Source organism: Podarcis bocagei (genome assembly GCF_964188305.1).
Source record: "Podarcis bocagei genome assembly, chromosome: 15".
NCBI classification, from domain to species: domain Eukaryota; kingdom Metazoa; phylum Chordata; class Lepidosauria; order Squamata; family Lacertidae; genus Podarcis; species Podarcis bocagei.
Genome location: NC_138141.1, coordinates 20,001,220 through 20,018,120, shown reverse-complemented (window position 1 = coordinate 20,018,120; position 16,901 = coordinate 20,001,220). Strand labels below are relative to the sequence as shown.

At 42.9% G+C, this 16,901-nt stretch overlaps 1 protein-coding gene across 10 annotated transcripts in view; it reads left to right on the top strand.

The window, feature by feature from the left end:
* NCAM1 (neural cell adhesion molecule 1) overlaps window positions 1–16,901 on the top strand; it is a 220,553-nt gene that overhangs the window by 164,696 nt on the left and 38,956 nt on the right. For 4 of the 10 annotated variants that reach the window (XM_081172476.1, XM_081172479.1, XM_081172482.1 and 1 more), the window contains 4 exons: window positions 288–458; window positions 2,251–2,382; window positions 4,275–4,289; window positions 8,971–9,012. In XM_081172476.1, coding sequence (XP_081028602.1) covers window positions 288–458; window positions 2,251–2,382; window positions 4,275–4,289; window positions 8,971–9,012 — 360 coding nt within the window. The remainder of the gene's footprint in view (window positions 1–287; window positions 459–2,250; window positions 2,383–4,274; window positions 4,290–8,970; window positions 9,013–16,901) is intronic. The other 6 variants (XM_081172481.1, XM_081172480.1, XM_081172484.1 and 3 more) reach the window with 2 other exon arrangements.

The following is a 16,901-nucleotide window of genomic DNA, read 5'->3' as shown; positions in this document are numbered from 1 at the left end:
TTTCTTCTAGGACTGCACAAAACTTTTGGAGGTTCAGCCCAAACTTTGGGGTAGGAGGTGTTAGAGATGAGTAAGGCGCAAAACAGTGTTCAAGGGGTGAAAGTTGCTACTATTTTATTTTCCCAATAATGCTCAGTTCAAAGAGGCATTTTGAGTGGGGGGAGGGAGGAATGGGGTCGCCACCACACAAAATATACTGTGCATATACTGCAAAGTTTTTTATGCGTGCAAGTTTGCCCTGCCCTTTCTGGCCTCATTAGTCTGTTCTGCCTCCCTCCCTGTCTCAGATACTCCATCTGCACCTTCCATTGAGAGAGTGGAACCCTATTCAAGCACAGCCCAAGTGGAATTTGATGAACCTGAGGCTACTGGCGGAGTTCCCATCCTCCGGTACAAGGCAGAGTGGCGAGCGCGGGGAGAGGAAGACTGGCACTCCAGGATGTACGATGCTAAGGAAGGTAGGGTGTTGAGTACTGCCAACCAGCAGAGACTGTGATGTCTTTGTGATACATGGTTTATTTACACATATGTAAAACCTGAGTTTAGATGGAGAGCATTCACATTCCAAGAGGGTCTCTTGCTTTCTCCCATGGATGCAGAAGACGTGGGTTTAAGAACAGAAAACAACAGCCATGTTCTCTTTCTCTTTGTTAAAGCCTGTTCCAGTCAGCCCACATAGTGTTCTTCACCTTCCTTCTTCCTTATCACCGCTAACCTGGTGAAACTAGTCCCTTCTGGCCTACAGCATCCAAACTAAAATCCTAAACCCATTTTTTTTCTCTGCCCACTGACACACAGCTGGAGTCTTCGCCCTCCTGGTGGTTTTCTTGATTGGGTCATCACTGGTCTTTCTCCCTCTTAACAATTCACATTCAGCTAGCAGCCACCAGGCTGGCCTGACTTGTTAACACAATCCAGGGGTTCAGTGTTTGTCACAGCCTAACTCGCAAACATGGATTAAGTCCAACTTTTACTGGACCCAGGAATTTAGTGTGTCTTGCAGCCCACAAATTCACAGCAATACCCTTGCTTGATCCATATTTTAATCCACTTGTGCACAGATTGATTTCCCCATGCCCAAGAACTTTTAATGCTGTTCTGCAGCTGTGCCATAGGTTTCTTGCAAAAATCTTACCTTAACTGATGCATGGAAATTTTGAAGGGAGATTTGGCCCACTTGAAAAACTGATTTTGCAATGGCTCGTGAATAAGTTTCTTCGAAATTTCCACAAATTTGCAGGCAGAGGCAGCCTTCTTTCACCTCCTCCCTTTCTTTCCATGCCCCCTCCCTCAATCTGGTCAGTTTTTCATTAGGAGTTTTCTCACTGTTGAACTGCATGCTTCTGGTTATTGCCTGACTGCGACCCAGGATTTCCCCCTCATTTTCCAAATGACCCTGTTACGCAAAAAACCAAAAACCACTCATACTTCTGTTCTGATCATATAAAAGGTGTCTGCATAGAAGGGAGGGGGACAAAGAAGGACTAATGAGTCTGGAAGCACAGAGCACCCTTAGCAACCACTCTTAACAACAAGGAAGGAGGAAGGAGCATTGAGTCCCAAAAGCCTAGTGTGTCCTGCTGCTCTGAGCCCTGATAAGCACAGTGGGCAGAGCAAGGCGGATAAACTCAGAAAAATCTGACTAAGTGCAACAAATAAAAAGTGGACAAATAAACATGGGGTTTTGGGAAAGAGTTCCAGGGCAAAAATAGGAAGAGCACAGTGGACCCACTGAACATGAAAGTCAGGATTTTGCCATCGAGTGTGGATTGGCCCTTTATCTATTGACTAACCATGAAGAAACTGTTAGTTTTGGACTCTGTGGGAGCATGACATGGAGAAAGAGCAGGGCCACAACAGGATCTATCTTTGATAGAGTAGAATTTCATCTCTCTGTGTTTTTGTATAGAGGAAGCTTAACATCAGGTAACAACTCTTGAGTTTTCCAACTTCTGAATTGTAAATTTATTAAGAAGCCCTATCTAGGGGTAAAAAATTAGCAACCCTTCCATGGGTGATCAGAGAGATCTTTGTTAGTCTAAAGCTTGCGTATTAATTGTATCATCAAAAAAGCAATGGATGCCCTACTTTGTTGAGGTGAGGATGGCAGGTCCCCTCTCCGTCCGCTATTCCTCCCATGCTCTTCTCTCTCCAGGTCCTGCACACCCAAGGTTGTTGATTGTGAAATGAACCGTTTTCTGTTATAGATTAAAACGTTCCTCCGCTTGTTTCCTCTCTTTTCTGGAATAGCCAACATGGAGGGTGTGTTCACTGTGATGGGCTTGAAGCCAGAGACAAGGTATGCCATCCGACTGACTGCCATCAATGGCAAAGGCGCAGGCGAAATCAGTTCTCCCTCTGAGTTCAAGACACAGCCAGTTCGTAAGTAACTCCCTGCTTTTCTATTCTTCCTTGCTTTTTGCAAACGTCCTTCATTTTCTCTCCCTGCCTCTTTGCAGCTTCCCTTCCATGCATGGATGGCTCCTGTTCCTCTTGCAGGTCTCATTCTGATCTTTCCCAAAACATCTGCCCAGATTTCTCTGATTTCACCAGGTTGTAACATCGACCCACTTCTGTTATTTTCTGTCTTCCAATGGTCTTTTTTGTTTTTGTTCTTCCTCCCACCAAGCTGCACTCCCAGAGACTGGTTATGGAAATAAGGGGTTTGATTGTTTAGGGGGATAGTGTGGCTTTTCTTTTTTTAACTAGCCCTCACTCCTTTATTGTAGCTTGGCACATGTCATAACAATATTGTGGGTAAGGAACAGAGAAATGAACCAGCTTTTTTCTGGCACAGCTGGTAGAAGGGGGGAGAAAGAGTAGAAGGGTGATTTTTTTAAAATCTGAACTTCCTCTGTTATGAAGCATTGGTTGAGTTTTGAGCCAAACTGACAATCCTTTTACTTTGCCTGGGCCAACAAGTTGTCGTCATCACCCACCCACCCATGCCTCAATCCATTTCAGTAGACAAACAACTGCCCCAATGAGAAGCCAGCGAACAGGGCTAGAAGGATAGCAGTTGCCTGCTTCTGTTGTCCATTGGTAACTGCTACTGAGAGGCACACTGTTTCCAACCCTGGTGTTAGTATCATGGCTAGTAACCATTAAAAGACTTACCAACTTTCTTGGATTTGTCTTAATTCCATTTTGAAGCCAACCAATAGAGCAGGCATCACTGCTGCTTGTAGCAGCATGATCTGTAAATTAACCCTGTGCTCTATGAACAACTATATCTTTTGGCCAGTCTTGACTCTTATTATATACTCTGCCTCACTGAATTGTCAGAGACAGAGAAATATTGTTGGAGCACACCTTAAAACTTCCATCTAACTGGCAGAAGAGTTAAGCTCAAGAATCAGGTTGCCACAGAGCTGTGTGCTTTTGAGCATGCATGTGCTTTTGAGCATGCATGTTCCACTGTGGCTCCTATTTTACAGTTCCACATCATTTGTGCACCATATGCTTTGTGGGATGTGGGCAGGATTCAGAGTGAACAAGCGAGAGCTAACTGCAAGTTAATGCTCTGGATTTTGCCGCTCCTCAGAGTGAGGATGGACCTGTATGTCTGTCATACTGAGTTTTCCCATTTTCCAATTCCTTCCTTCTTTGGAGGGGCAAGTGGAGGAAGCTGAACTGTTTTCAGACTTGTAATAAAAATTAAACCAAGATTGAATGTAACATGATATGGAACAAAATGGGCTTTATATATATGTGGTTGCCCCAGATCTAAGCCCTTTTCCGCTCCCGGTTTCACTCAAGCCTTTACGTAGCCAGCTTGCTCATGTTTGGATGGGCTTCCTTACATCCCTTTCCCAATTTTCTCCAACCAATGTTCTTCGCGTGTGCCTCGGAATCAGCAACAAACCCACACCTCCTTTCCTATGCCTGTTCAGCTCAGTGCTCCTTCTGCTACATCCAGGGCCTTGCAGCAAAGACCAGAGGTTACAGCAACTCTCCCACTCCACTAGTTCCTCCCTCTCTACCTTGGAAGCTAGTTGTGCTCCTTGTCCCCACAAACTATCCAGTGCACAGATAAATGAACACGATTCCCCTCTTGTGCTTCTGTAGCTGCCCAGTTTTTACTCTTCTCTGATAATCTTAACCTGCCTACCTGGAAAATGTGACCCTAATGCAAGGAACGCTTGCTTGTTTTAAATTTCCAGTGCCTTGTTCTATCGCCTCCTTTATTTTCATCTCTGTTACATCTTTTCTTTTTTTGGGGTCTGTGTCTGTCTTTTCTTTTCATCTGTGTTCCAACCATGGGGAAACCGCAGGCACTCCACCGCCACGTAAGTGCTTCTGAATTCCTTCTCCTGGAGTGCTCTTACCCTAACATTGGATGTAGAACTAGCCCTTTTTAACTTAGCATTTCTCTCTTCTTTTCTTTTCTAGTTTTTTTTAACCTTCCTTCTTGTGCTTAGAAACAAAGTAGCTGATAAAACTCTTGCATCTCCTAATAACACTGATGCTAGAGTAGCTGTTGTATTTTTCCAGTTAACACTGCCGTTTGTAGAAGTTGGTCAAGGGGTTGACACCTCCTTCTTTCCCATCTCCAAAGCATGCAGTGTTGTTCGTATCTGCATGTATGCCTATTTCACTTGCAATGTTGTTGTTTCACACACACACCTGGGGTAGGCAATGTTGAAGTTTCCAGGCTGTCTCCAATAGTTTGCTTGCTTTGATATCAGGTGACAAACTCACTTGTAGGAGGTCGATATTCCCAAAGAGAAAGCTTTTAAAAAATTCTTAGCATACAGGTGAAACTCGGAAAATTAGAATATTGTAGAAAAGTTCATTTATTTCAGTAATTCAACTTAAAAGGTGAAACTAATATATGAGATAGACTCATGACACGCAAAGCGAGATATGTCAAGCCTTTATTTGTTATAATTGTGATGATTATGGCGTACAGCTGATGAAAACCCCAAATTAACAGAATATTCAGAAAACTAGAATATTAAATGAAATCAGCAAAACAAGGACTGCAAATAGAGCAATATTGGACCTCTGAGAAGTAGAAGCATGTATCTGTACTCAGTACTTGGTTTGGGCCCCTTTTGCATCAATTACTGCCTCAATGTGGCACGACATGGATCCTATCAGTCTGTGGCACTGCTGAGGTGTTATGGAAGACCAGGATGCTTCAATAGCAGCCTTCAGCTCTTCTTCATTGCTCGGTCTCATGTCTCTCATCTTTCTCTTGGCAATCAAGCACAGTAATCCCATGGGCACTGAACCAGGTTTTGGTACTTTTGGCAGTGTGGGCAGGTGCCAAAGTCCTACTGGAAAACGAACTCAGCATCCCCATAAAGCTCGTCTGCAGAAGGAAGCATGAAGTGCTCCAAAATCTCCTGGTAGACGGCTACGTTGACCCTAAACATAATGAAGCACAAATAAAGGCTTGACATATCTCGCTTTGCATGTCATGAGTCTATCTCATATATTAGTTTCACCTTTTAAGTTGATTTACTGAAATAAATGAACTTTTCCACGATGTTCTAATTTTCTGAGTTTCACCTGTACGCAGTACAGTTAGGGAGTGAGGGATCTTGCACTTCACCAGCCTCTGTTTTATAATTAAAGGGGCTTTAGAGTCCAGAAGAAGGAGATTGAACAGCAGAAGTAGCTCATGGGTAAACAGGGAAGGTTAGCCGAGCCAGACTCTCCTTAATTGTTCCTTTCACGTTAGTTTAGATTTGTGGATAAATGTTGGAAATGAAAATTGGAAAAGAGCAAACAGCCCTGGCTTGGACTCTGATGAGTCTAAAATATCTAGAGGGCACCAAGCTGCCCTAAAATGAAATTGTACTGTTGCTGTCACTCCACTGTTAGGTTTAGTCCCAAAAGAATTCACCCTCCCCCCCTTCAAAATCCGAAGAAACATGGACACCCATACATTGGGGTCAGTTCCCTTTCCCAAACGGACCAGCCAGATGCTTACAAATCGGGCAACGTCCTTTTCCCATTGTGTGTTCAGTACATTGCCCTTGTATATATGGAAGTTCCATTTAGCTTTCATGGATAATAGCCACATATTGTACCTCTGGTGGTGGCCAATCTTACGTGGCTGGTTTATGGACATCCAATTCATGTGGGGTTCAAGCTGTATCCCTCCCAAAGGGTGATCAGATAAATAACTGAGGGTTAAAGGGGGGAGTGTTAAAGGCACTTTGCTCTCAGGCTGGTGGTGAGCAATAAAGTTGCTGTCCAGTGCAGCCATGTCTGAAAATAATGGATCGATAGCAACTCCCTTGCAGCTGACTGAGCATTGCAAAGAAGTTACAGCCAATAATTGGAAGTCAGCATTAGCACAAGAGCTGGGACTGGAGGGCAGTATTTCATGAAGGCTCCGGGGCATTTGTGCAAGTTGTGATGTCAAGGGATGCGGTTGTGAGAAAACGAGAGTGTTTTCGTAGCTGGCTCACAGAATCACAAGGCTGCAGTTGCAACAATTTTGGCTTCAATATTAATTATACACACATACATACACACACACACACCCCTACCTGGGCTTAAAAGGGGAAAGGGGGGAGGCTTGCTGTCAAAACAATTCCAGATGGAAACTGTGAAGCAGCCTGCTTCATTACAGAGCGGCTGATTGCGGTTGAGAAAGAGCATAAGGAATGGTGGAGAGATGATGGCATGGATATTTCTTTACTAAATTGTGATTGAGCTGATAACCTTTTGAATTTAATTGCAGGAATGTTGTTTCTTAAATGTTGCTGAGGATTTTATTAAGATAGAGTGAGAAAAAAAATACGTTCCGTCACTGCAAGGTCCCCAGATAGCAACACACTACATCAGCGTGAATGATGAACTGTTCTACTCCATGACTGGCGAACCCTTTTGTCTGCTTGGGCCATACCCATAGAAGTTGTGTCTCACAGGCCAGATTTGACAGGAGGAGGGGCTGCTCCACCTGCCAAAATCACTTGCACTTTGCAAGTCTCCACACACTTTTAAGCCTTTGAGATTGGGGACTTAAAGGGAGAGGGAGGAGTTTGCTAAAGGCTTTGTGAGTTTCCTCCTTCCCTCTTTAAGTCCCCTATCTTGGAGGCTTAAATGGGGAGTGGGGAGAATGCTCACAGAGTCTTTTACACCTCTGTCTGCGCTTCCCTCTTAAGCCTTGAGGATTGGAGACTTAAAGGGGGAGGGGTACACTTGTAAAAGGCTTTAAGACAGACCTTTATTCCCATTTGAGCATCCAGAGGCTCAAACAGGGGTGCAGGAGCTATCTTAAATCCCTTGCAAAAGCCTTTTTGAAGCAGCACACATGCAGAAGCTGCTTCAAAGGGTGCTTCTGCACAGGGTTTTAATCTCTGTTTAGCTGATGAATGGCGATTAAATCATTCTGCCTGGGAACTGGATCACACAACCAATTAAACCCCGTCCTACTACACATCAGCTGACGTAATCAGTAACTTCAGTTGATGGGCAGGTGGGTGGGGTTTGTAGGAAAAAGCCTTGCGGGCCAAATTGGATCCCTTGGTGGGCTAATATTGGCCTGTGAACCATGCCCACTCCTTCAAAAATTAAATGGGGGGTTGGACATGGTAGGTTTAGGAGCATCTTGAGTTGCACTCCTTTTGCATATATTAGCACTCCTTACACGCACCCTGTGAAGTAGACTGGCATTGCCATTGCATACTACTGGCAGGCAGTGAGCATTTGCCAATGACAACTTTGCTGAGTCGCAGATGAGCCTTGCATCAGGAGCCTTCCAACTCAGTCTCGTAACCACTCTGCTCACCCATTTCTCCCCTGTCGGCAAGTCCAGCTGTAACAAAAACCCACAGTTCTTGCTCTTCAGCTTGCCTGGTGCTCTTCTGTTTGTCAGAGGACAGAGCAACCCTGGGATGGGACAGACAAAGCTCTGCAATGGGAATCTACACAATCAGGTAGTTCTGATATTATAGAGGTGACTGATTTCTGTGGAATGAGAGCCTCTTTTTTTACCATTCCACAGCTCTCTTCAGTTCTATAAATGTTCTCAGTAAGTGAGGCGTTAAAAAGTACTTATGGGTTTCTTAACCTGCAGTAATGTTATGCAGTGATGGCCATAAATGAGCAGGTGTTGTGTTTGGAAGAGAGTATTGGGCAATGGCCAAAATGGACACCACCACAACACACACACACACACACACAAAACACACACACACGTAAAAAAGAATATTGAAGGGGAAACCCTCAGGAACCCACCCACTCCGTACAAAACACAGAGACAACTGAGTATACTTTGTGGGCACAAAATACTGACCTGACTGTTAGAGTGGGGCAGCAGAGAGATGAAATGGAGTTACTGGAAGTCCAAACTGGAGCTTTCCTCTCTACACCACAGTATTTTGTTGCAGACACACCCATGCTAAATTTCTGTAGGCTTGCCACAGTCTTTGCATATTTGTTTTCTGAAGGCTTCATACTACAGCCAAATTTGGGTTGTCCTAAGGAGTTTCCTCCAACAACTGGAATGGAGCTGATGTGACTCCTGCTTTTCCAAAGGGGCAGACGAGGGATTCCCACCTCTGAAGAGTGCAAAACTATTGGAGTATTCAATCAACATTTCCCCAATATTCTGTTTATTTATTACATTTTTTTTCCTTCCATGGAGTTCAGGACCTTGTTCGCTTCTCCCCCAACTTTCCTTTGTATTTTATCCTCACAGCTATCCTCTGAGGGAACTCTAGACATACTTCTGAACTATGCAATTAAAGAAATGTCTAGTGTGACCCTGAGATAGGTTCGTCTGAAGGAGAGGAACTGCCCCAAGATCACCCAGGGAACTTCCGGGATCTCCTCAGCCCAATGGCTCTCCTTATTTTATAAATCCTTGGCGTAAATGTTCTTCAGCCCTTGCCTTTTTGTCATCAGGCTCTCTTTCCCCCCTTCCCCGCCTTTTTATTTTCCTTCATAATTTATTTTCACACTAGGCTTCACCTTTACATGTCCGATCTATCCTTCGTGTTTCCATAGCAACCCAGCATCCTACTGAATCTGAAAACACAGAGCCAGCCCGTGAGTAGCAGAAAGGCTTTCCTCCCTTCTTTCCTTTCTCTCGCCCACACCCCTCAGACACGTTTACAAAACAGTATGGTGTGCGATAGAGTGCACGGCCAGGAGCCATTAATATGCCCCGCCCTGGGCACACTCCAGCATGAATGGGTGTGAGTAAGAAAAGACCTGGCACCCTCATCCCTGCACAGTTCCCTTCCCCCAGATTGTGTTGCAGAGTGGAGATACGCTGGTGTTTTGCCATCTGTGTGTTTAACGTTGTCGGGAATTAACACCTATTTCATCTGACTATTTAGACGGGCTTCCCCTTTAACTCCCTCTTTCTTAACATCCTGTTGATCTTGCTCCCTCATTTTAGAGGTGAAAAACTAAATTAGGCTTAATTAAAATGGAGCAGGGTAAATTTGAGAAGCCTTCAAAAAGAAATAAAATGCCCAACAAGATCTGATGCTTCTCCGAGCCCCTGAAGCCTACAGCTGTGATCTTGTGTGTGATTATCCAAAATTTCTCTCTATTTGATGACATGGAACCCTCAATTAAAAACTGCCCCAGTCTACTGGCAGGTCCCAGTGTAAGAGCATCCAATATTGACATTGGATATAGCCTGGCTATTATCTATTCTTTATTAATATAGGATAACTTCTTAACAGTTGCTTGGAAACAGCAAGTTCTTTTCTTGGATTTTGCCCTTCTCATATCCTATTAAGCCTCAAAACACATCATGACCAATATATGAAAATGGCCACTGAAGGAGATTCAAATAAAATTCCAGTTTCTTTCTGGAAGTTGCATTCCGTGGTTTGTAAATTAGCATTCCTCAGAGGGAGTTGCGGGAAAACAGGACGTGGCATGAAATGTGGTTCCTCTAAATTATTTAAACATCTACAGCAAATACATCCTTTGGACTCAAAGGGATGAAGTGGTTGCATTTGATAAAATGTACACCTGTTAAAAACCTCTGCCTTGTGACATCTTTGAGGTGAGCATGACTAACTGCATAATAATTCTGAGCTTGATTTCAGTTCCAGTTAACACACAATTTGCCACTGGGTGTCTTTGCAGACCCAGTGGGTTTGCTTGCAGTTTATCCACGTGTCCCAAAATTAGAATGTTTAACATCTGTGCAGTTTTGTTTTTTTCATGGCTTGAAGAGGGGGTGGGGCATATTGATCTCACCAGAGTTTTACGTCATGGTGCCATATTACTGTGTGGAATACCTTGTCATCTCCCACAGAACAGATTTAGTAATAGCCTATTCTTTCAGGGAACTGTGCACAGAACCCCAGTTGCCCCACTGCCTTCAAAGCAGGTGAGGCTTCATATTGTAAAGAAGCCTTGGCCTTCTATAGAGCTTTTTGCTTTGTATTTTTCCCAGAGTAGCTTAAATACTTGAGTCTTGTGAATATAGGTTTGTCCTTCCCAGTGGGAAGCAGGGAAAGTTCCAGTTCTGCAGCTGTAAGGAGGTGGTCTTCATATATTAGGAAAAAACAGGTGGGAGGGAGGCCGCTTCACCAATCTTTAAGATGCATTGATTTGGGGTTTGGATCAGGACATGTGTGCCTATCCACAAATGAGCACCATCTCAAAGCTTTACTGAACTAAAATCAGTGTTGCTCAGACATCACTGAACTCCAGGTTCCAGCATTCTTGGACCAGTGGCCATGCTGGCTGGACTGATGGGAGCTGAAGTCCAACAACTTCTGGAGGGCCATACTGTATGTCCCACAACCCTGGTTTAAGATTTGTTGATTTCATTTTCCCTCAGGTTCTCATTTTTTAGTCTTAAGTACAACTTTCCACATTGGTTGGTTGGTTAGAAATCCCAATGAAAATTCATCAGCATTTTAGTGCATATTTCTACCAATATACATATTTTTGCAAGCAATTTCTTCTCATATGCATTTCTGCGCATTATTTTCACCAACATATGTATTTCTATGTGCACTTTCCCCTTGCATACAAATTTTGGGATTGGTAACTGCATCCCAAAAATCAGAGAAGGGCAAATTTTGCCGGATAGCTACGTTTCTGTTTGCATATAGCTTGGGGATGTGTGAATTGGGTACAGGTATCCATTAAAATGGACATGAAACTGAATTACTCCCCCATATTATGATATATTTCATTAGGCACGCACTGGACAAACATGTATTCACAAGACTTAGTTTTCTTACTGCCCTCATTTCAAAAGGGACTTAGGACAATTTTCAACACCAATAATTTTTTTTAAGGCGCTAAAAAACTTACTTTTTGCCATTCCTGTCCAAACAAAATGGTGTTGGACTAAAGACAAAGACGGTCTTCTTCCAGGAATGATTTCTTTATTTGGAGTGGAGTGGAGAGGGGTAATAAGTCCTCAAACTCAAGGCTTGTCCACACGTCTGCTTGACCCGCTAATGTTTACTGCTGAATCGGAACAAACGTAAATCAGTTTTTCTGCCCAATGACGTTTGTTCCAATTCAGTGATAAACAGCAGGTTTTCCTGTTGAAAGTGGTGGGACAAACAAAAAACTGCTTGGATTCATACCTGGAAAGCAAAGGGCAAGCAGAATACCTCTCAGACCCAAGCTTTCTAGGGACAAGAGGAAGTGCGGAAGATCCCTTCATCTTTGTTCAGTCAGTGATCTTATCTCTTCACGTTTACCACTGTGTGAGCCCAAAGGTATGAAAAAGGGTATTTAGATCCACAATTAAACTTTTTCAAAAAAGCTAATTTGGAATCTATTAGTAACTGCTTGCATGCTCGTTGAACAAATTTCTGGGTGAAAGTCACCACCAACAGTGAAAGAATGGTTAACAAAAACGTGGAAGGGTAACAACAATGTATAGACTTCTGGAATTGATTAGAGTGAAAGAAGTCAAAGAAGAAAGAAAAGAACTTTAAGATAAATTGAACCTGCTTATTGAATTTCTGTAGTACAAATTTAACTTACTTATGGAGTTACAATAGTTTTTCCATGTGGTAAAATATTAAGTGTCATATATATTTATTATATGTAGGTATCTGCAATTTATGTCATTATTGTGAATATATATATGAGATTTAACAAAGTTTGGGCTGGAAGGCAAGAATGCAGATCCCTAAAAGGAAAAAGGGGGGAAAGAAAAGGAAATGGATTCATTTATTGCTGGGGCATTGTAATGGATGAGTGAGGTGCTTGTATTTACAGTATAAAGCTTTTGACTGGACTTAACTGTCCAAGGGTCCTTTACCTTTTTACCTTATAAAGCCACTGCAGAGCTTCTGTGCTTGAGTGGCTCAGGTATAAAGAATTTAAAAATAAAACAATAGTTTAGTAAACTTCTTTTGTTAAAGGGTGTCTTATCTCAACTGTCACCCTACAGGAGATGCTGGTTGGTTGAAACTTGAGAACTATGTCAGCAAGCTCCCTACTGGCTCCCCAGATCGCCTGATCTGCCTGGGTTAACAATCTCAACATTCTTGACATTATCAAGCTCGGATTTTGGAACATTCTTTCCATGCTGGTGTCATGTGTTGATGGTAGTTCATCACTATCATCACCATTCTGTGCCAGCTGAGTCTTCCTGTCTAGACCCAGGGGCAGCCCCAAATAGAGGGCCTTGCAGTAATCCAGTCCTGACATTACCAGTGCATGGACTACTGTGGTCAGGTTGTCCTTATCTAGGAAAAGCTGCAGTTGGCATACCAGTTGAAACTGATAAAAAGCACTCAAGGCCATCCAGACCACCTGTTCCTCAAGTTGAGGAGGGTTCCAGGAGTCCCTCCAAATGACATACCTGCTTATTCAAAGAAAGTTAAATGATGATCAGGGCAAGCAGCTTGCTCGTCTTCCAGATCAAGGAATGATCAACTCACAAAGCCTCTGTCTTCCTAGGATTCAGGTGATGTTCATTGGCCCACATCCAGACATTGGATCACTGAAGGTAGCTTGCCCCAGAACTCCCAGTGACCATTCAAGATGGCTTGTTATAGATGTTGAGTAGCACTAATAGTGCCCTGCAGGATCCCATAACATACTTGCCATGAGCCTGAAGAGGACTCTCCTAATGATCCCTGGTTGTGATCCTGCAAGTAGGAATGGAATTACTGTAGCACAGTGTCCCTGGTGCCCTTCCCACAGAGCCAGATACTATGGTCAATGATATTGAAAGCCACAGAGAAGTCTCTGTCCTGGTAAGGGTCATCCATCAGAGTGGCCTGAATCCATATAGAAATTCCCATTTGACCTTCATCTAAGATGTAATCAAAGCACATTGGATACTCATCATTCTGCCGGGTGCCATTTTCAATACTAGCCCAAGATATTTTGGCACCTCAGATTTAAAACTCGTATGTCTAAAGCCTGAGGAGTTGAAGCCCCTTGAAATATAAGGACCCCATGAGCTGCCAGCTGAAGGGGCCACCCCCTTGCAGTAGAAGCAGCCTTGACAGGTTCAAAAAGTATTGCTAGGTGTGTGTGTGTGTGTGTGTGTGTGTGAGAGAGAGAGAGAGAGAGAGAGAGAGAGAGAGAGAGAGAGAGAGGAAAGAGTGGGGGCCTTTTCCAAGGTAATCCTTGTGGACCTTCCACAACTTGCTTGAACTTGTGTGATTTTTTCCCCCTTTAACGATTCATTGCTCTGTCCCAGCTTCTGCCAACCAAGCAGTTTGAAAGCATACCAGTTCAAGTAGATAAATAGGTACTGCTGTGGTGAGAAGGTAAACAGCGTTTCCATGTGCTCTGGCACTCGTCACAGTCCTCCATGCGCCAGAAGCGGTTTAGTCATGCTAGCCACATGACCTGGAGATCTGTCTGAGGACTAACAGCGGCTCCCTCGGCCTGAAAGTGAGATGAGCGCCACAACCCCATAGTCGCCTTTGACTGGACTTAACCATCCAGGGGCCCTTTACCTTTTTACCTTTACCTTTTTACCTTTACTATTTCACAGAGAACGTAATGCAAAGAGGTGATGGATTATAGATAATACCAAATCTCTATGAAGGCACATGGTATCTCATCTTGAGTAGCAATGTGTAATGTCCCGTTGAGTGAGAAGATATCAAACAGCTTCTCTGTTTTCTACATTTCCATTTTCATCAAACCTGTTTAAACACAGTGCTTGTGATACAAAAGCTCCATTAAAATGGAGCACAAGAAGGATTGGTGTTTGTTTTTAAACATCTGCCCTATGAACATCACCCTTTTGAATGCCTGCAGAATGTGGCAGCCCTTTAGATATTTGAATATGGCTATCATATCTCCTCTCATTTCTCCCTTATCCAGGCTAAACATACTAATTCCCTCATCCATTCTTCATAATTCTTTGTTTCCAGATCCCTGATCATCTTGGTTGTCCTTCTTTTGCATATGTTCCTGCTTCTCAATATCCTTCTTAAATTGTGTCCGGAACTGGACACAGTACTCCAGGTGTGGTCTGATCAAAGCAGAATAGAGCAGTACTATTATTTCCTTTGACCTGCACGCTATACTTCTGTTGATGCAGCTTAGAATAGCATTAACTTTTTTGCTGCTGCACCACGCTGTTGACTCATGTTAAGCTTGTGGTCTACTAAGACCCCTAGATCCTTTTTACATGTACTGATGGTAAGCCAGGTGTCCCCCACCTTATATTTATGCAGCTGGTTACTGCTGCCTAAGTGTCGAACCTTACATTTGTCCCAATTGAAATTCATTTTGTTAGTTTGGGCCCAGTTCTCCAATCAGTTAAGGTCATATTGAACCCCAATTCTGTCTTCTGTGGAATCAGCTACCCCTCCCAGTTTGGTGTCATCTGCAATTTGAATGAGAATCCCTCAATTTCTTCATCGAAGTTGTTTATAAAGATGTTGAATTACAACGGGCCCAGGACAGAACCCCATGGCTCCCCACACATCACAAGGAACCATTAGTGAGTACATTGGAGAGCTTCTGCTACTCAGTGTTGATTGGCAATACTGACCTAGGTGGACCTATGATCTCACAGCATTAATTCAGTGTATTACTTTCTGTTGCCTGCCCCAATCCTTCAGAAAGAGGCATGCTATACATCTGAATCAATAAGCATTAACATGATAGAGAGAGGGGCATGGACGTTGCCAGGATTTTTGTTGGGGGGGGGCAGGACTTTTGTTAGGGGGATAAGAACCAACATGATAGGTCAGTAAGTTAAGCATTTCTATTTTTTTACTTGATGGGGCAGCTGCCCCCCCTGCCCCCCTTTGCTACGCCCATGGAGAGAGGGAATATAAGCCAAATTCATCACAGTGCCCAAGAACTCAGACAGCTGTTTCACTAAGCAGCTGGCTTGCAAATCAGCCAGGATGTTCAGCTTGCACAACAAATGCATTCCAGATCTTTTGGTTGCCATGTGATCTGAACTGACTAGTGAGCTTGCTCATGCGGTGAAATGGTTATGTGACACACACGCACACCCTTCAGGATTTTGTTCAACCCCCTCAGACTCCTCCTGTGTTAATTTGGCTGTTTCAGCTGGCCCTCGGCCAGCTTGTGCTGCAGACATGGACCTCATCTGAGCGTGTTGTGTTTCTAAGCAACCTGTATTTATCTTACTCTCCTTACCTGGCTGTATCCACGGCAGCGCTCCTCAGACAAAGACTAATTTAATTGTGTTTTCTCTCTTTCCTTACCAAGAGATGTGTAGGTGGGTTTGTTTGTTTGCTTGTTTTGCTTTTCTGTCCCTACAGGGAGGAGATTTCATCAATAGGAGACAGCAAGTTCCATTTGCAATAAATCCAAGAAGCTAACTTTTCTTTCCACAGTCTTCTTTCATGTGGGCGAGCTGTTTCTAAATAACACTACTTTTCCCTCCTTTCTGTTTTGTGTTCCTCCTTAGTGGTGTTATGGATGCCAGTTTGATTTCTATGAGAAAGGTTTCTCTTGTCTCAATATATATATTTTGTTTCTCTTCTTGACCTTAGTATTAATTAATATGCAACCCCCAGTGTTGCCTAACCAACCAGATCTCTTGCTGTAGTAACTCAGTGTTTTCTCCTGTTTAATAATAATCTTGTGTTTGCAGGTTGGTGGGTGTTTTTTTTTGTTTTTGTTTTTTTGTTTTACTGTCTCCCCCAGTGTTTCAGTGGAGTGGCTAATTTAATTTTGTTTAGACTTTAATTTAATCTATGAATGTTGTTGATTCTTTTTGCCCATTGTTTACATCAGTTTTTAAATTTTTTTTGTATTTTTCATGTGACCTCCTCCACTTTCCTTTCAACCAAATCATGTGCGTGCGTATCATGTGACTTTGTCATGTGGCTTGCATGGTGCTGCTGATGTCGTCCACGCTGGTGAACAGAAGGTAAAAATTAAAACAACAACAAAACACAGCTTTGTTCTGATTGGTTGACAAGTTCTGCACAGGACAATATATATACATATATATATATATTTATATATCCAAAAATACACTTTCCGCTCAGGAACTTCTAAATTTCCATTACTCAGAAATTTTCTTCTATAACCTTTTATTATTTTTACAGTTTTGTTCAACACCTTCTCTCTGCATGCAAAACCAACTAAAGTCCATCATGCCATCCTTTTACTGAGCTGGCAAGATAGCACAGCAGTCAGAAAGCTGGACTGAATCATTTGCTTCCATTGATGCAGAGAGCCTCTTTTGCATGTGACCTTTTTAGTGCACTGCTAAGCTTATTTCTATTTTATTAATTCAATTTATATACTGCCCTTTACTCTAAGATCCCAGAGTAGTGCACAACATTAAGAACATAATTTACACAGCAAAATAATAAAAACAGAAAACACAAAATACAGCGTAAGAATAGAATAGAATAATCATAATAGTCCACCCATTTAACAGGCCATAGATTATTTAATGGCCAAAGGCCTGAGTAAAGAGGAATGTTTTTGTCTGGTGCCTCTACTGGGAGACCAAGGAACATAGCTTTGATGTA